Source organism: Hemiscyllium ocellatum, chromosome 17, assembly GCF_020745735.1.
Source record: "Hemiscyllium ocellatum isolate sHemOce1 chromosome 17, sHemOce1.pat.X.cur, whole genome shotgun sequence".
Taxonomy (NCBI): domain Eukaryota; kingdom Metazoa; phylum Chordata; class Chondrichthyes; order Orectolobiformes; family Hemiscylliidae; genus Hemiscyllium; species Hemiscyllium ocellatum.
Genome location: NC_083417.1, coordinates 27,703,192 through 27,723,957, shown reverse-complemented (window position 1 = coordinate 27,723,957; position 20,766 = coordinate 27,703,192). Strand labels below are relative to the sequence as shown.

Below are 20,766 nucleotides of genomic sequence, written 5' to 3'. Positions count from 1 at the left end.
GACATCAGGTTATTAAGACTTGTGCTCTTAAAATTGTCATTGATGGCCAGGCAAATGCATTATTCATTTACTCCATGATTGTCTTGAAATGACTTGCTCTGTGGGGCGTGTTGAAAAACAGATTCTTAAACCATTGCACGATGATGCCAATGAAATGTGCATTGACATTTCCTTTTACATCAAAGTATTTCTTTTTAATCATTGTTTGTAACAGGAGCAGAAATGTTTACAGGGAGAAATTGGGCTGGAACACACAGCAAAGTCTGTTCAATAGAATATCAGGTCCTAAAGTTAAGATTTAAAGAATGCCACTTGAGATTTTTCCCCATATGTTTTCATTAACAATATTAATTGAATATCTGGGAAATACAGTTGCTAACTTGAACATACTCCAATCAGAAATGCAGGAAAATGAGTTATAAGTGGCAAGGTTTTGTTATAGACAGCAACATTTAAGATAGATGCTACTCTTCTTGCTGCTGAGAAAATTTCTCTTTCAGATAGACAAATGAACACGACCATCTCTATATACCAGCTGTATTCAGCCCTTTCTCATGTTTACTAGTAATTGCAGAACCCCATTGATTTAAAAAAAATTGCAGAACCCCTTGCTGTGATGCTATCCCAAGATATTCATCCACCCGATGAGACCTTAAACTGACCCTTCACCTAGATATTTCAAAAGAGCAGATTTTTCCAGTGTCCTAAGGTAATCTTCCTCCCTCAACCTTAATCACTTCTAAACAATTTTAGTCCCTTTTCATTTCATGTCAATTTGTGTCATTGCATTTGACTTCCCATCACTGCATTCCAAAGTAATGCACTTTTTGAAGCATGTTGAGGACGCGTTCATCTGGTAATATTTGTATTTATTTGGTGCTTCAGGGTTTCCAGCAGGTTTGTGTTAAGGATTTGTTGCATTGCATTTTTAAAAATTATACATGGCTTGTTCCTGGATTTCAACAAATTTATTACAAAGCATGAAATAAAATAATATCCAAATGCTCTCTGGCATCTCAACATTTTACATTTTAGAATTGTTGCCCAAATATATAGGGTAATGAGGTAATCATATGCTATTGTTTGAGATGATTTTAAAAGCAAACACAAAATGTACAAGAACAAGATTCAGATGGAAATTTGACATTTTCTTCTGACTCAATATAAGGAAGGTCAATGAAGAATTACATAGGATCATAGAGGATATAAAGTACATTAGCAGGCCACTATCCAGCCAATCCATGGCAGTGTTTTGCACCATTTCAGCCGCCTCATCCAATTATTGTAATGCTGTATTCCCTTCTCACTTATAGTCTTGACTTTAATCTCCTGAAATGCATCTACAAAATTTACTTCAACCACTTCCTGTGATAGAGTTTTCTATCTTCTCACTTTTTGGATTATACTGTTTTTCTGAATTCTCTAATGGATTTCTTGGTGACTTTTTTTTAAATAGCCTCTAGTTATACTCCTTCCCACAAGAGGAAATTTTCTCTCTGTATCCATTCTTTCAAAACCTATCATTTTGGAAAGAATTAGTTCCTCTTTCAGCTAGTTCTTTCTTCCCTGAAGTTGAAAGAGAACCACCTTGCTAATCGTTTCCTCATAGTGTGCCCATGTATTTCTGGTCATATGCTTGTACCCTTCTCTACACACTTCATATCATTTTTATAATGTGACACTAAACTGGAGCCTGACCAAAGTTCAATGCAGGTTCAGCCTAACTTCCCTATTCGTTGATTTTTTTTATCCTTGAGGAGTAAAGCTAAACTAGGGAAGTGATTGCTGGGGCCCTTGCTGAGATATTTGTATCAATGATAGTCACAGGTGAGGTGCCGGAGGACTGGAGGTTGGCTAACATGGTACCACTACACAAGAAGGGTGGTAAGGACAAGCTAGGGAACTATAGACCAGATATGGAAGACTAGTTAATGAGTTAGATCTCATGGAATACAAGGAGAACGAGCCATTTTGATACAGAATTGGCTCAAAGATAGAAGACAGAGGGTCGTGGTGGAGGTTTGCTTTTCAGACTGGAGGCCTGTGACCATTGGAGTGACACAAGGATCGGTGCTGGGTCTACTACTTTTTATATAAATGATTTGGATGTGAGCATAAGAAGTATAGTTAGTAAGTTTGCAGATGACACCAAAATTGGAGGTGTAGTGGACAGCGAAGAAGGTTACCTCAGATTCCAATGGGATCTTGATGAGATGGGCCAATGGGCTGAGAAGTAGCAGATGGAGTTTAATTTAGATCAATGCAAGGTGCTGCATTTTGGGAAAGCACATCTCAGCAGGACTTATACACTTAATGGTAATGTCCGAGGGAATATTGCTGAACAGAGAGACCTTCGAGTAAAAGATGAGGTCTGCAGATGCTGGAGATCACAGCTGAAAATGTGTTGCTGGTCAAAGCACAGCAGGCCAGGCAGCATCTCAGGAATAGAGAATTCGACGTTTCGAGCATAAGCCCTTCATCAGGAGAGAACAGAGAGACCTTGGCATGCAGGTTCGTTGCGCCTTGAAAGTGAAGTCACAGGTAGATAGGATAGTGAAGGAGGCGTTTGGTATGCTTTCCTTTTATTGGTCAGAGTATTGAGTACAGGAGTTGGGAGGTCATATTGCGGCAGTACAGGACATTGGTTAGGCCACTGTTGGAATATTGCGTGCGATTCTGGTCTCCTTCCTATTGGAAAGATGTTGTGGAACTTGAAAGGGTTCAGGAAAGATTGACAAGGATGTTGCCAGGGTTGGAGGATTTGAGCTATTGGGTGAAGTTGAATAGGTTAGGGCTGTTTTCCCTGGAATGTCGGACACTGAGGGGTGACCTTAAAGAGGTTCATAAAATCAAGAGGCAAGGATAGTATAAATAGGCAAAGTCTTTTTCCTGGGGTGTGGGAGTCCAGAACTAGAGGGCTAGGTTTAGGGTGAGACGGGAAAGATGTAAAAGAGACTTATGGGGCAGCCTTTTCACGCAGAGGTTAGTACGTGTATGGAATGAACTGCCAGAGGAAGTGGTGGAGGTTAGTATGATTGCAACATTTAAAAGGTATTTGGATGGGTATATGAATAAGAAGGGGTTTGGAGGGATATGGGCAGGGTGCTGTCAGGTGGAACTAGATTGAGTTGGGATGTCTGGTTGGTGTGGGCAAGTTGGACCAAAGGGTCTGTTTCTGTGCAGTACACCTCGATGACTCTATAATTGTTTTTCTGTTTTTATAAGTATCCTTGCTAACCTGCAGCGAAACTCTTATTTATTAGTGTTTTTATATCTGAAATCTCTTAATTTCTCCATCCACCTGGACTTGCACCTTCTCAGTAATATCCCTATTCCTGCCAAACTGCATCATCCCTCAATTGTTAAAATTCACTTGCAAGTTTATGAATGTCCTCCTGTGAAATATTTATCATTCTCAATATTGACTATTCTCTTTCCTCCAAAATTAGGCGTCATTTGAAGATTTAGAAGTCATGTTTTTGATTCTAAAGTCCAAATCAGTAACGTAAAGTTTAAACTGCAGTAGTATCAGCATTGATTCTTGTGTCTGACTACTTCTTACCTTCTGTCTCTTTGACTTCAAGACAAAGTGAAGGTTGGTTGTTTAGATTGTTATATAGAGAATCCCTACAGTATGGAAACAGGCCCTTCGGCCCAACAAGTCCACACCGACCCTCCAAAGTGTATCCCACCCAAACCTGTTCCCTATTACTCTACTTTTACCCCCGACTAATGGACCTAACCTACACATCCCTGAACACTATGGGCAATCTAGCATGGCCAATCCACCCTAACCTGCACATCTTTGGTTGTGGGAGGAAACTGGAGCACCTGGAGGAAACCCACGCAGATATGGGGAGAGTGTGCAAACTACACATAGGCGGGTCCCTGGCACTGTGAGGCAGCAGTGCTAACCACTGAGCCACCGTGCTGCCCTATTCTTCATCGTGCCACTTGTTTCCTGCTACTCCGCATTCTCTGACCTTGATTAATTTGTTTATTATGGGCACCTTACTGAAGACCTTTTGAAAATCTGGGATACGTTAAATCTATTGCACTATCACTTGTTACTCTCTGTTAGTTCTTCAAAAAAGAAAATTTGTTGAAATCTTGTGACATTGCCACTTCAACAGTCTTAAGTGGTATCTCCACGCTTTTTTCCTTAAAATAAACTTCTGGGTTGAACCAGTGAACTTTGTAAATGATGCCTCAGTGGTGAAATCTATAACAAGGATGCTTACTTCCTATGAGGATTGTGGCCCGTTGAGTGAAAGTCTGATTCTGGTGATGGCTGTCTCAAATTTAGTCAGCTACTTTTGTCATTTGAAATTACATTTTGATCTCTCTTTCTGAAGGCTACAGTTCAGTCCATTAAGAAGAACTGTTTTCTAGAAGCTTCTCAGATCTTGGAACGGCATTACAAAGAGGGCAGTGTTGATGAGGTATGTTTATGGCTGTTTAATCTGGACTAACAAAATCTGATACTTTTATGCAGGGCATTTTTTTTCTGAGTACTAATATATTCTTTACAGTTGTCAAATTCTTTTTTAATAATATAACCTTAAAGGAATTCTGAGGGAATGGGTATTAAACAACCTTGTAGAAAAGAGCAATGTAAGCTAAAAGGTCCTCTGACAGAAAATAGACCACATTTGCTTGTATCTAAGGAACCACTTATCAACAAAGACAGGCGTAGATGGAATTCTTCATTGCTTCCAACATTCAGCTTGATGTCCAGTCAACTCAGCAAAAAGGTATATGAAGATCAGCATCTCAGATTTGAGATTAAGATTATGGTTTACTGGCAACCATGATCCAACCTCTCCCAAATGTTTTAGGGATTGGATAACATTCACTGGCAATTCAGAATACTATCAAAGCACCACTAGTAGTGTTTCTGCAAGATCCTTCAAATCCACTGGCAAGAAAGTCCTGCCAAGTAAACATTCGAAGTATCAAAATTGGCTTGGTCCTTTTATTCCGCATTTTGGCCTTACTTTCCAAAGGCTAGGTTTGAATCAATTACCAAGAACTATTTTCAAGAAGTTTCTAAAAACCTCGAATGACATCTCGAAAAGCACACCTTTGAGTGCTGTAGCTACTTAACCACAAAACACATACCCAAAATGATTGCTCTGCTGAGTTCAATTGTGCTAATAGATTCCCAAGAGGACAGTGGAAATACTTGATAATGTCTTCCAAACATCTCAAGTGTTCGGGCATGCCCACATTGAGTTATGGGAAACACTGGTTTGTGAACAACCAAAATTGAGGAGAGTCATTCAGGAAGACACTGAGCACACAAGGAGGCATCATTGGGAGTGCTCAGTGGTGAAGTGTTGGAGTGAGCGCACAAACCACTAAACAAACTATTTACCTGTCCCACATGTCAAAGTCCTTCAGACCACTTGCTTGAGTTGTCACTATTTCAAAGCCCAAAAAGCTGGCATAAACACAAGGCATCCTCATTCCCAAGAGACTGGCCTGGAAGGAGAAGAGCCTGTCTTAATAGTACTTCGTTGTTTTCCATTAATCTTTTGTGTAATAAAATGCAAGTGTAGTTAGTATATTAACAAATTATTAGAATGTTTTAGAAATAAGTAATCAATGTGATAGGATATAATAATCGACTCAATTTTTTAAAACTAGAATAGGGAATATTTGGTTGAATTTGAAAATGCTAAGTGTGTCCTTTCTGAAGCTCGACCAATAGAATGATCTGTAGTGCTAATTCTTGATTAATCATTACTTGTACCATTTGTGCATATATGAATTTCTTTTTTTTAAAGCTCTGAAATCTAAATGAATTGGTGCTTAGACATTGGTAGCTTTTAATCTATTAACAATTGCAGTAATGAGGCCCTGACCTCATTCCTAAATGATTGGCTTGATTTAAATGGTATCAATCAGTCATCTTTTAGAAATCCACTAACATGACCATGAGCTATACTGGCCCTTTCATCCATGCAACCTGCTATGTGCATGGGAAATCATTCTCACGAACTTAATTGAGTTTTTTGAAGAAGTAAGAAAGAAGATTGATGAGGGCAGAGGAGTAGATGTGATCTATATGGACTTCAGTAAGGAGTTTGACAAGGTTCCCGATGGGAGACTGATTAGCAAGGTTAGGTCTCATGGAATAGCCCTACACATGGAATCTCATGGGAGAACTAGCCATTTGGATAGAGAACTGGCTCAAAGGTAGAAGACAGAGGGTGATGGTGGAGGGTTGTTTTTCAGACTGGAGGCCTGTGACCAGTGGAGTGCCACAAGGATCGGTGCTGGGTCCTCTACGTTTTGTCATTTAGATAAATGATTTGGATGTGAGCATAAGAGGTACAGTTAGTAAGTTTGCAGATGACACCAAAATTGAAGGAGTAGTGGACATCGAATAGGGTTACCTTAGATTACAACAGAATCTGGACCAGATGGGCCAATGGGCTGAGAAGTGGCAGGTGGAGTTCAATTCAGATAAATGCGAGATGTTGCATTTTGGAAAAGCAAATCTTAGCAGAACTCGTACACTTAATGGTAAGGTCATAGCGAGTGTTGTTGAACAAAGAGACCTTGGAGTGCAGGTTCATTGCTCCTTGAAAGTAAAGTCGCAGGTGGATGGAGTAGTGAAGAAGGTGTTTGTTATGCTTTCTTTTATTGGTCAGAATTATCGAGTACAGGAGTTGGGAGGTCATGTTGCGGCTGTGCAGGACATTGGTTAGGCATGCAATTCTGTTCTCCTTCCTATCGGAAAGATGTTGTGAAACTTGAAAGGGTTCAGAAAAGATTGACAAGGATGTTGCTAGGATTGGAGGATTTGAGCTACAGGGAGAAGCTGAACAGGCTGGGGCTATTTTCCCTGGAGCGTCGGAGGCTGAGGGGTGACCTTAGAGAGGTTTACAAAGTAGAGGGGCATAGATAGGATACATAGACAAAGTCTTTTCCCTGGGGTGAGGGAGTCCAGAACTAGAGGGCATAGGTTTAGGGTGAGAGGGGAAAGATATAAGAGAACCCTCCGGTGCAACGTTTTCATGCTGAGTGGTACGTGTATGGAATGAGCTGCCAGAGGATGTGGTGGAGGCTGGTACAATTGCAACATTTAAGAGGCATTTGGATGGGTATATGAATAGAAAGGGTTTGGAGGGACATGGACTGGGTGCTGGCAGGTGGGACTAGATTGGGTTGGGATATCTGGCCGGCATGGACGGGTTGGACCGAACGGTCAGTTTCCATGCTGTACGTCTCTATAACTCTTATGTAATCACAGCCTTATTTTTTCTTTCTTCACCTATTCTACCTCATTTTATCTGTAACTTTTGACATGAATAACCAAGTCGTCCCACTCTACTGTCTTTCAAAGTTGTACACGGCAGTGCAGCTGCACTGAGCTAGTTCTATTCCAGTGCAAGTCTATTAACTCTGCATCCCAGAATCTATACTTCGCTTCCTGTTTTCTTATCTGTAAGCAGCCCCTCATCAATGCAATCAAAAAACATGTCAGTATCCATGTATATATTCAGCAGTTCCACCTCAATATCACTTCTCTCAACCTTTCTGTGGTTTCTAAAGTGTCAGATGTTGATATTGTGTTTGACCTTGAGATGACTTTTCAACATCAGGCCACCCTAACTTTACCTCCATAATCTTAGGCCACTCTGTCCTGCCTCAACTGATCTGCTAAAACATTGATTCATGCCTTTATCTCGAGAATCACCTATTACAATGCACTGCTTGCTGATCTTGTATTTTATATCCCTCTACGCTTGAGATAACTCAGAACTCTGCTGCCCATCTCCTAATACACACTGGTTCTCTTTGCCCATTACCTCTGTGGTAATAGGTTTAGAATTTTAAAATATTGTTAAAAGGAGCAGGTAGCCTAGCATCGCCACTCCCAAAAGTTACAACGAGCAGCACTTGGCATGTTCACCTTGGATTTTAAAAACTTGATTAAAATTGAAGTAAAGGCAGTTAGAGAAATCAACACTGAATATTGCACAGTAGGGCCAACGTAATTTGTTCAGAACCTTGACTCAAGCAAATAATTACATTAAATAATATCTGTTTGTTTCAATAGTTTGAAAGAACCAAAACTATATATCCTGGTGTGCAATACAGCAGTTAGTGGGGAGTAGAAAGGCATTGCAAGTCAAATGGAAAACCAGAACTAATCAGAGGTTTACATTTGTGGATACTTTGTAATTAATCCATTCAGAAAAATTATGTCACACCTCTGGAGCAGATAGGATTTCATTGTGGGTCTCCTGGTAGGGAAATTACCACTGCCACAAGAACCCTCCGGTTTGCATTTATGTTTAAAAAGTAATATTCACAGCCTCAGGGTGTCTCAGGCACTTGCAGCCAGTGAAGTATTTTTAAACTGCAGAAACAGATTGCAATGTATGGAATATAGCAACTGGTTCACCGACAGTTACTGTCATAAGCAGCAATGTGATGAACACTGGATAATCTGTTAACTGAATCAGAAATATTAACCAGGATGAAAAAGATTAATTCCTGGCTCTTCAAAATTATTTTCTGCAATCGTTCTTTTATGTCCGCCAGGGATTGGAGAGGGAATCTTATTTTAATTTCTCATCTGAGATTTGGCATTTCTGACTGCAGCATTCACTCTACTGCACTGGAGTGTCAGATCAGAATTTTGAGTTCAAGTCTTGAAGTGGGATTTGAACTCACAATCTTCTGACTGATGCAAACTGAGTCTCCTGTCCCACTCGGTTTTGATTTCACCTCATTGTCTCAAGTGAATAGTATGTCCAATGGACTTTCTGGTGGGGGATACGAGTTGAAATATTAGTAGAGAGTCTAAATTATAGCAGTGTATGAGAAATGCTGAAGCACTCTTTCAAAAGCTGACTGGGCACAGCTGTTCTCAGGTAAAGGGACGGTTGAAAATGGAAAACCTTCAGAAATGAGAATACGGGAGTCTAAAGAAAGTATTTCCTGTCAGGTTGAAAGGAAAACCTGGTAGGTATAGGGAATGCTGGGGTTTGGGAAAGTGAGGGTTTGGTTAAGAATGAGAAGGAACATATAGACAGGAAAGATCAAGTGAATCCTGAGAGTATAAAGGCACTAGGAATATACTTGAGAGAAATCAGGAAGGCAAAAAGAGAACATGAGATAGCTTTGGCAAATAGAATTAAGGAGAATCCAGAGGGATTTCACAAATATATTAAGGACAAAAGGGTAACTCGGGAGAGAATAGGGACCCTCAAATATCAGCAAGGCGGCCTTTGTGTGGAGCCTCAGGAGATGGGGGAGGTACTAAATGAGTATTTTGCATCAGTATTTCCTGTGGAAAAGGTCATGGAAGATATAGAATGTAGGGAAATAGATGGTGATATCTTGAAAAATGCCCATATTACAGAGGAGGAAGTGCTGGATGTCTTGAAAAAAATGGAAGTGGATAAATCTCCAGGATCTGATCAGGTGTGCCCTAGAACTCTGTGGGAAGCTCAGGAAATGATTGCTGGGTCTCTTGCTGAGATATTTGTATCATTGATAGTCATGGGGAGATGCCGGAAGACTGGAGGTTGGCTAACATGGTGCCACTGTTTAAGAAGGGTGGTAAGGAGAGATCCAAGATGGTGGCGACTCAGCAAGTCTGAGTCTACAGAGCCCTTCCCAAAACCTGGGAAAAGTGGGTTTCCTGCCCCCACCACACTTGCCAAACCACCCAAAAAATTTCTTTAATCTTAATTAGTTGCTGAATATTATATTTAAACAGTCTAATACTGAGTGGATAATAAGTAAATCAAAGGGACCCCGCAGCTCTCAGAAAACAAAGACCCCTCCCCCACCCTCCTCTCCTCCTCCGGCTGCAGCTGATGTAAAAACAGGCCTTATAGAGATGATTGCTAGATTGGAATCGACACTCGTCAATTTCATCGCAGAATCCCGACAGAGATGGAATGCATTCAAAGAAAAGCTGCAGAAACAGAATCACTCTATCGGAGAATTGCAGGGCCGAGTGAAGGGGGCGGAACTAAAGGCCACGACCTCCGAGGCTGCAGCACAAACAGCTGCAGAACAGGTGCGAGCACTGGAGCAGAGAGTCCGGGCCTTTGAAATCTACATGGATGATATTGACAACAGAAATCGGAGAAAGAATATTCGGTTGCTGGGCCTTCAAGAACAAGAAGGGAAAGGACAGTTAGCAGTATTTCTGGAGCGATGGCTGCCCCAGCTTTTAAACCTGGGGGCTGAAACTGACCGGGTAAGGGTGGAGTGGGCCTACCGGGTCGCAGTACGCGGATCTGGCCCAAACCAGCGCCCACGCCCGGTCCTGTTCCGGCTGCAGAGTTATAGGGAGAGGCAGATACTCCTGGATGCCTCCAGAAAGCTTGGAAAGGATCCTAAAGCTATGATTCATGAAGGATCCAAGATTATGTTATTTCAGGACTTCTCCCCGGCTTTGGCACGAAGGAGGAAGGCGTTTGATGAGGTGAAGAAATGTTTAAGGGACTTAGATATTCAATACACCTTACGCTACCCAGCGACGTTATGCTTTACCCACGAAGGATCCGAGTATAATTTTAGATCATCGGAAGAGGCCAAGAAACTTTTAGACTCGGTTAAATAAATCGTAAGAGACAATTTATGTTGGCTTGCCTCTCCCACACTCCGTGGGGAGAAATGGATACTTTATTCTACTTTACTTTTGCCTCTGGGAGCGGGGTTGTCTTCCTTGCTATGTTATTATACTTAACTGTAATCTGTTGGAATTGTAATTTTATAGTTATGTGTGTTTGTACGTGGCATTGATGCTAGCAGATATACTCAGGTATGGGTGGGGAGGGGTGGGGGTGCGGCGCTCACTGTTAACTCTAGCTCGGTATTATATCTAAATCCTATTAAGGAGCGCCCGGGTTGAGGGTGGGACACTGTTTGGGAGAGGATATGGTGGAACGTTGGAAAGGTAGTAAGGCCCCCTGAGAACAAGGGGGAAGATCTCCATTTAAACATGTTTAATTTTTTTTTGTTCTTATTGTTTGGAAATAACTTCCTTTTTATCATACTGTTATGAGTGTATTAGAGAACATTTTCTCTTATTTGAAGGATGTAAGCGACTCAACTATACACTCTGGATGATTGTGGATTAGTTGAATTTTGATGATTATATATTTAAGATCTATTTTTATATTAATGTTTGTGCTTGAAAATTCTGCTTATTTTTGTAAATTTGTCAAAATGTTAAATTCCCAATAAAAATATCTATAAAAAAAAGAAGGGTGGTAAGGACAAGTCAGGGAACTATAGACCAGTGAGCCTCATGTCGTGGTGGGCAAGTTGTTGGAGGCAATCCTGAGGGACAGAATGTACATGTATTTGGAAAGGCAAGAACTGATTAGGGATTGTCAACGTGGCTTTGTGCGTGGGAAATCATGTCTCTCAACTGATTGAGTATTTTGAAGAAGTAACAAAGAGGATTGAGGGCAGAGCAATAGATGTGATCTATGTGGACTTCAGTAAGGCGTTTGACAAGGTTCCCTATGGGAGACTGGTTAGCAAGGTTAGATCTCACTGAATTCATGGAGAACTAGCCATTTGGATCCAGAACTGGCTCAAAGGTAGAAGACAAAGGGTGGTGGTGGAGGGTTGCTTTTCAGGCTGGAGGCCTGTGACTAGTGGAGTGTCACAAGAATCTGTGCCGGGTCCACTACTTTTCACCATTTATATAAATGATTTGGATGTGAGCATGAGGTATAGCTATTAAGTTTGCAGATGACACCAAAATTGGAGGTGTAGTGGACAGTGAAGGAGATTACCTCTGATTCCAATGGGATCTTGATGAGTTGGGCCAATGGGCTGAGAAGTTGCAGATTGAGTTTAATTTAGATGAATGTGAGGTGATGCATTATGGGAAAGCAAATCTTAGCAGGGCTTATACACTTAATGGTAAGATCCTGGGGAGTGTTGCTGAACAAAAAGACCTTGGAGAGCAGATCCATAGCTCCCTGAAAGTGAAGTCGCAGTTAGATAGGATAGGGAAGAAGGCATTTGGTATGTTTTCCTTTACTGGTCAGGTATTGAATACAAGAGTTGGGAGGTCATGTTGCAGCTGTACAGGACATTGGTTAGGCCACTGATGGAATGTTGTGTACAGTTCTGGTCTCCTACCTATCGGAAAGATGTTGTGGAACTTGAAATGGTTCAAAAAACATTTACAAGGATGTTGCCAGAGTTGGAGGAGTTGAGCTATAGAGAGAGGTTGAATAGGCTAGGGCTGTTTTCCCTGGAGCGTCGGACACTGAGGGATGACCTTAGAGATTTATAAAATCAGGAGGATCATGGATAGGATAAATGGACAAAATCTTTTCCCTGGAGTGGGGGAGTCCAGAACTAGAGGGCATAGGTTTAGGGTGAGAGGGAGAAGATATAAAAGAGACCTAAGGAGCAACCTTTTCATTCAGAGAGTGGTACGTGTGTTGAATGAGCTGCCAGAGGATGTGGTGGAGGCTAACACTTTTGCAACATTTAAAAGGCGTCTGGATGGGTATATGGATAGGAAAGGTTTGGAGGGGTATTGGCCAGGTGCTGGCAAGTGGGACTAGATTGGGTTGGGATCTCTGGTCGGTATGGATGAGTTGGACCAAAGGGTCTGTTTTTGTATTGTACATCTTTGGTTTTTTGAAAAGGAATAAGCTGTGATTACTTGGATCTTGCTTTTGCTATTGTAATTTAAAACTTTTATCCCATTTGATTGTTCTAGAAATTGCTTTCAGCAGTTCGAGAGAAGAATTCAACCCATCTTGATCTCCATCTGTTTTCATACAGCAGTTTGAAAGGGAAGATGCTGCTCTTTGCGGAAAGCTTAATTGACCATTCTGAACCATTTCTTCTTCTCGTATGTAATCTTATTTGCTTGCTCTCTCACATTATATTCCAAGTTACTTGTTCTACAAATGTGTTACTTCACAACATTTATATTCTTGTTTATTCCTTTAAAATCTGATTGAAGATTTGTAGCTCGGGTATCCGTTGTTGTGGTTCTGCTCGCCGAGCTGGAAGTTTTTGCTGCAAACGTTTCGTTCCCTGGCTAGGGAACATCATCAGATGTTTATTCCTAGATTAGTCCATCTGTTCAGACATGTTATGGTGTACCTCTGTAGCAGGTGGAACTTTTATATGGGCCTTTTGGTCCAAAGGTAGAACCACTGCCATGGTGCCACAAGATCCTTTAGCTTATTCATGCTGTTTCCCATCCACCCAATTATCATTCAGAATTCTTGTTAAGTGAAGCTTTCTCATTAATATTTATTAATGTCGTACTTCCTCAGGGGGTCTTATGATTGCTTATTTTTAAATTAAGGATAAATAAAATAATTGATTAATGTAAAATAAATTCATATTCCTTATTTCTTATTTGATGCATTTTGCATATTTGTAACATTTGAAAAGATGTAAATTTAAGAGAACGTGCATCAAAAAATGCAAAAGGCAGAAGTTGTATTTACAGAAATGCTTTTTTTAAAAAAAAACTGAACTTGTGTGGATTACTCATTTCAAGTTTCCTGCCATAAGCTGTGCTGACTTGTCTTCAAGTGAAAAATTCTCACTTTTTGTTGCAAGCTTATAGTAAATGTTTATTTAGAAATTTGTGCTTTTTGACCAAAATTACTCAGAAATAATTGTTTTAAACTGTTTTCATCTGGTTTATCTTACAATATTGTTTTTATCTTGTGATTTCTGTTGTGTAACCATTTTTTCTGCCTTTTTTTTGCTTTCCTTGTGCAAGAAGTACTACAGATACAGTAGTCGAAAAAAATCTGTTTGACTTTGATATAAAATGGCAGTCTTCTTTCCATCAGGACTGAAATGTGCAAAATACAATTAACAGATCAATTATGTACATCCTGAGTAGGTGTTTTGAGGGAGATACTACAAAAATAAAATATAGGAAAATTGTGTCTTTCAGAGTGCAAAAACCTCCATATCAAGATCAGCAGAAGTCCACAATGAGGAATTAAGAATGGACTGTAGTCAAGAGGTGCATCAGGAAAGGCAGGCTTCAGAATGGAATAAATCCACATCAAATCCAATAGATAAATGTTCTATTTGTTCTAATAGGTGATTGAAACTTTTACTCAATTTGAGCTATATTTCAAAATTGCTGAAGTATCAATGTTTTAAAAAAAAATCTCTAGCCATACATTCATTTGGTGAAATAAACTGGAGTCCACTTTGAACTTCACATTTCAGTAGATATTCACTGTTTATGTCCAATGAGAAAATGAACTTTCCATCTAATGGTATCAACATTTTGCTTAGCTGTTCTGTAGTAAGATATGTTCGAATAACATTTCAACAAGTGTACATATGACCTGATAATTTATGAGGCAAAAAAGCAGAACTAATACTTGATGTAGTAGTTCTTTTAATTCACTTGTATTGCAGTTTCAAATCAGAAGAGCTTTGCTTTTAAAATCCATTCATGTCAATATCAAATTGATTAGTTTTGATTTGGCTCTTTGTTTACTTCCCTGCATGAGAGTTACATTGGCAAAACTGCAGGTTTAATTCGTTCACTGGGTGGTTCAGTGATGAGCACTGCTGCCTCAGCACTGGGGACCTGGATTCAATTCCAACCTTGGGCGACTGTCTGTATGAAGTTTGTTGCTTCCTATGACTGCTTGGGTTTCCTCCAGGTGCTCCGGTATCTTCCCACAATCCAAAGATAGACACGTTAGATGGATTGGCCATGCTAAATTGCCCATAGCATCCAGGGAAGGCAAAATGGTACAGGGATGATCTCAACTTTTGTGGTTTTTAATTAGTTTCAAAATGTCCAGAAGGGAACAAATGATGGCGTTCTCTTTGCATCTGTCTGGCATCAATCTATTAATTTCCTGGCAGAATGTGTTATGGTGAGATGACACTTTGAATATTCAATGTTGTTTGGGAGAGTAGAGCTATTTCAGGGATGGACAGATGTTGGGCTTTGCCATGCTGCAGACATTTTATTGACCCACTGTGATAATTTAACTTTTCTTATATTGTTGAAATAGTAAAAATTCCTGAACAGATAGAAATTGTATTATGAGGGAAAGATCAAAAGTTGCACCTGCCTAGTTTGCAACTTGTGGAGCATTTATATAGTATCCTGATGTAAATTTCAGAGTGCTTGTCAGGGTGTAGTTAGGATGAGACATAATCCTAATGCTTTTGAGGTTTCAAGCTAAAATCAGCTGATTCAACATTTTCTTCACATTAATGGTTTCTGATTTAGAAATACATGGTCTTAAATGTTTTCAAACAAAAACTCCCATTCTGTTTAAGCTATCTCTTTTAAAAAATGCCCTTTTCTCCATTCTTGGTTTTACCGTGAGGTTTTCTTTTCACCATCTAGTTTTTAATAGGTAAGTAGTATGTTTTGTAAAAAGTGCTATTTTTCAAGCTTGGAATATTTGTGGATGCAAGACTTCAATCAGTCTTGCAAGCTGAAGTATCTAGAATCATGGAATCCCTTGTGTGTAAGCAGGCCCTTTGGCCCAACAAGTCCACACTGACCCTCCGAAGAGTAACTCACCCAGACCCAGTCCCCTAATCTATTACTCTACATTTATCTCTGACTAATGCACCTAACCTACACAGCCCTGAACGCGATTGACAATTTAGCTTGGCTAATTTACATTACCTGCACATCTTTGGATTGTGGGAGGAAACCCGTGCAAACTCCACAAAGATAGTCATTCAAGACTGGAATTGAACCCGGGTTCCTGGTGCTGTAAGGCAGCAGTGCTGATCACTCAGCCACCGTGCTGCCCATATGGTATGCATGGTACTATTTTCAAATTTGCTTACTACCAACTCTCAACCCCACAGTAGCATTTCATTCTTTGTTCTGAGATGAAATGGTAAATGCTTGTGGATAATTTGACAAGGGAGGAGCATTTGTATGTTAGGTCATATAATCACATCTTTAGGGTAGCAGTGGTTAGCACTGTTGCCTCAGCGCCAGGGATTCTAGTTCAATTCCCACCTCAGGTGACTGTGTGTGTGGAGTTTGCAAGTTCTCCCCGTATCTGTGTGGGTTTCCTCCGGGTGCTCTGGCTTCCTCCCACAATCCAGAGACGTTCAGGTTAGGTGAATTGGCAATACTACATTGCCCATAGTGTTCAGGGATGTGGAGGTTAGGTGCATTAGGCTGGGGTGAATGTAGAGTAATAGGGGAATGGGTCTGGGTGGATGACTCTTCAGAGGGTCGGTGTGGACTTGGTGGCTGAAGGGCCTGTTTCCATACTATAAGGATTCAGTGATCTTGGTGAGGGTTCAGGCATTGAAATGTTGGCTAGTTTATTTCTTCCACACCCTCACCTCTCCTATATTCAGGGGTGGGATAGAAAAGTGTATCGTGTTCATTTTAAAACTACAAATAATTGTTTTTAAAAATTCTTTTCTAGAGTGGAAATTCAGCCTGGTCATCCAAACAGCTATGTAGCCCTACAAACAGCATTCTGCATCCTCCATAAATTAGAAGCAGATCCATTGACAGCTTTTAAAGAAATAGATGTATTGGATTTTGAATTGGTTGGAAACAGCAAATTACAAACTATGACAGGACACAAGAAGCAGACGGTTGAGGAAAATGCTATTCAACGATCTGAGAAGCCAGCTGCAAAGTGCATACAGGCTGTTTCTCGGTTTATTACTGATCCAGACAGTCAGGATGAGGTAGAATGTCTTGATACAGGAAACAAGTCTGAAAATAGACTGGGCTTTCACCAAGACAGTGTGAAATCTATACAAACACGTGAAAGGGATGGCAGTCTTAAAGCAATTTCACCTAAGGAAACCACCTTGCGACGAGGCAAGTGGTAAGTATTGTCTAAATATATAACCTCTTAAGTTCATGTATGTTTTCCAAAAAAGTATGGAATTAAGGGAATAGCTGCTGTAGGTTAAACTATACTAGTATACACATTGAATTCTAGTGTATTTTAAAAATTATTGACTGTTCCCCTTTTTCATTGTTACAAAGCACTGTTTTTTGTTGGAATGGGCATCTGCAGAGGAACAGCAGCCATTTGTCATCTAATTTTAAGCGTTTTTATAAATTAATGAAGCTGGATTGAAAGTGTTGCTAGATTATTTGAACTTGGCCTCGTAGATTTGTTTTCTCACCCCCTGCTATCCCCTCAAAATGCGTGCATTTTGTCCCTAGATAATATCCAGGAATGGGAGCCCAGCTAATTATGTTTCTTGTTTCCTTCTGGCTAGTTATGACACCTTTACCTCTGGATCCACAAACTTTCTATGATATACAAATATTGAAACAAGGCACGCGAGTAAGCTATTTGCTCTACTGTCTTCCCGGTTAGCCTCTGCTTCCTGACAAAAATAGACTGGAAGCAGAGGCTAGCTGGGAAGACAGTAGAGCAAAAATGGCAGGAGTTTGTGGGTATAATTGAGGACACTGTACAGAGGTTCATCCCCAAGAAAAGGAAGATTATCCGGGGAGGGATTAGACAACCATGGCTGACACAGGAAGTCTGGAAATATATTAAAGGAAAAGAGAGATCCTATAAAGTGGCTAAGAACAGTGGGAAATCAGAAGATTGGGAAGGATACAAAAACAAACAGAGGATAACAAAGAGTGTAATAAGAAATGAGAGGATCAAATATGAAGGTAGGCTAGCCAGTAATATAAGAAATAATAGTAAAAGTTTCTTTCGGTACATAAGAAACAAACGACAGGCAAAAGTAGACATTGGGCCACTTCAAACTGATGCAGGAAGCCTAGTGATGGGAGATAAGGAAATAGCAGGAGAACTTAACAAGTACTTTGCGTCAGTTTTCACAGTAATGTAATATCCCAAAAATTAAAGGGAGTCACGGGGCTGAGTTGAGTATGGTTGCCGTTACGAAAGAGATAGTGGTAGAAAAGTTTAAAAAGTCTTAAAATTGATAAATCTCCTGGCCCTGATGGGATACACCCTAGAGTTCTGAGAGAGGTGGCTGAGGAAATAGCAGAGGCGTTGGTTGAGATCTTTCAAGAGTCAGTGGAGTCAGGAAAGGTCCCGGATGATTGGAAGATGGCTGTTGTAACCCCCTTGTTCAAGAAAGGATGAAGACAAAAGATGGAAAATTATAGGCCAATCAGCTTAACCTCGGTTGTTGGTAAAATTCTAGAATCCATCATTAAGGATGAGGTTTCTAAATTCTTGGAAGAGCAGAGGCTGATTAGAACAAGTCAACATGGATTTAGTAAGGGGAGGTCATGCCTGACAAACCTGTTGGAATTTTTTGAAGAGGTAACAAGTAGGTTAGACCAGGAAAACCCAGTGGATGTGGTCTGTCTAGACTTCCAAAAGGCCTTTGATAAGGTGCCACACGGGAGGCTGCTGAGCAAGGTGAGGGCCCATGGTGTTTGAGGTGAGCTGCTGGGATGGATTGAGGATTGGCTGTCTAACAGAAGGCAGAGTTGGGATAAAAGGTTCTTTTTCAGAATGGCAGCTGGTGACGAGTGGTGTCCCACAGGGTTCAGTGTTGGGGCCACAGCTATTCGCATTATATATTAATGATTTGGATGAGGGGACTGGGGGCATTCTAGCGAAGTTTGCCGATGATACGAAGTTAGGTGGACAGGCAGGTAGCACTAAGGAAGTGGGGAGGCTACAGAAGGATCTAGACAGTTTGGGAGAGCGGTCCAGGAAATAGCTGATGGAATTTAACATGAGCAAGTGCGAGGTCTTGCACTTTGGCAAAAAGAATAAAAGCATAGACTACTTTCTAAATGGTGAGAAAATTAGTAAAGCCAAAGTACAAAGGGATCTGGCAGTGCTAGTCGAGGATTCTCTAAAGGTAAACATGCAGGTTGAGTCCGTGATTAAGAAAGCGAATGCAATGTTGTCTCTTATCTCAAAAGGGTTGGAATATAAAAGCAAAGATGTGCTACTGAGACTTTATAAAGCTCTGGTTAGGCCCCATTTGGAGTACTGTGTCCAGTTTTGGTCCCCACACCTCAGGAAGGACATACTGGCACTGGAACGTGTCCTGCGGAGATTCACACGGATGATCCCTGGAATGACAGGTCTAACAGATGAGGAACGGCTGAGGATCCTGGGATTGTATTCATTGGAGTTTAGAAGATTAAGGGGAGACTTAATAGAGACGTACAAGATAATGCATGGCTTGGAAAGGATGGACGCTAGGAAATTGTTTCCGTTAGGCGAGGAGACTAGGACCCGTGGACACAGCCTTAGAATTAGAGGGGGTCAATTCAGAACAGAAATGCGGAGACATTTCTTCAGCCAGAGTGTGGTGGGCCTGTGGAATTCATTGCCACGGAGTGCAGTGGCGGCCAAGACACTAAATGTCTTCAAGGCCGAGATTGATAGATTCTTGTTGTCTCGAGGAATTAAGGGCTACGGAGAGAACGCTGGCAAGTGAAGTTGAAATGCCCATCAGCCATGATTGAATGGCGGAGTGGACTCGGGCCGAATGGTCTTACTTCCACTCCTATGTCTTATGGTCTTATGGACCCATTGAGCTTGCTTGGCCATTCAGTATGATCGTGATTGACCCTCTATCTCAATGCCATGTTATCGTTTTCTGTTTACCCCTTGATGCCTTTAATATCTAAAACTATATCTATTTCTTTCTTGATTTTATTCAGTGATTCGGCTTTCACAACCTTCTGTGGTATAGAATTCTGCAGGTTGTTAAAATCTGAAAATGTTGTATTTGGTTCCCTCATCTAGTTCATTTAATTATATTGTGAATAGTTGGCACCTCAGCACTGCTCCTTGTTGTGCCCTACCAGTCACTGCCTGCCACTCAATAAAGGACCCATTTATTCCTAATCTGTTAACCCTCTGTCAAACTATTCTCAATCCATGCTAATATGTTACCCCATGTGCTTAACTTTGCTAATTACCACTTATGAGGGACCTTGTCAAAAGTCTTCTGAAAATCCAAATCAACTAGATCCACTGATCTCCCTTATCTATTATAATTTAAGCATGTTTAACCATTTGTGAACCCAACCTGACTTCGTTCAATCCTGTTAATGTTTTCCAAATGTTCTGTAATTTGTGCTATATTTTATAATAGACTCAAATATTTTTCCGTACTGATGTTAGGCTAACTGCTCCATAATTCTCTGTTTCCTTCTTTCTCCCTTTCTAAACATTTGCCACCCTCCAAGCTGTCGGATCTACTACAGAGTCTGTAGAATTTTGGAAGATGACCACTAATGTTTCTAATTCATCGTGTTTCCAGGACCACCTTTTTGTAGTATTCTAGGATTATTAGCCCCTGGTGATTTGTCAGCCTTTAACCCTACTAATTTCTCCAGCATAATTTTCTTCTGAATATTGATTTCCTTCAATTTCACCTCACACTCGATCTCTGGTCCCAAAATATTTTTGGAAGGTTATTGTGCCTCTTGTGTAGATAGAATGAAAGTAAGTGTTCAGCTTTTCTGCCATTTCTGTTTTTCACCCAATCATAATTTCTCCAGCTTCTGGCTGTAAGGGACCGATATTTGTTTTTAGTAAATTAAAAAATAATTTGACAGTCAGTAAATTTGTCGTCATCAACGTAGAAATTGTTTTGCAAAAGCCCAAACTCTTGTGGAATAGATTTTTGCTTTGGAACAACAACCATTTGTCACATACTATTTGTCTTATAAAGAGTAACTCAACTGACTATTTCAGTCGAGTGATTTCATCTATGCTATCTGAACCAAATAACTGTGAGAGGTCAAGTACTTGAACTATTTTTAAAAAGAAGGACTCTCACTTGTAC

At 40.5% G+C, this 20,766-nt stretch overlaps 1 protein-coding gene across 2 annotated transcripts in view; it reads left to right on the top strand.

Moving 5' to 3' along the window:
• The window catches only part of terfa (telomeric repeat binding factor a), a 55,833-nt gene that overhangs the window by 22,225 nt on the left and 12,842 nt on the right, over positions 1-20,766 (top strand). Inside the window, exons 4-7 of one of the 2 annotated variants that reach the window (XM_060837622.1) lie at positions 4,356-4,442; positions 12,728-12,862; positions 13,934-14,085; positions 16,419-16,832. In XM_060837622.1, the coding sequence (XP_060693605.1) occupies positions 4,356-4,442; positions 12,728-12,862; positions 13,934-14,085; positions 16,419-16,832 (788 nt within the window). The remainder of the gene's footprint in view (positions 1-4,355; positions 4,443-12,727; positions 12,863-13,933; positions 14,086-16,418; positions 16,833-20,766) is intronic. The other variant, XM_060837624.1, reaches the window with a different exon arrangement.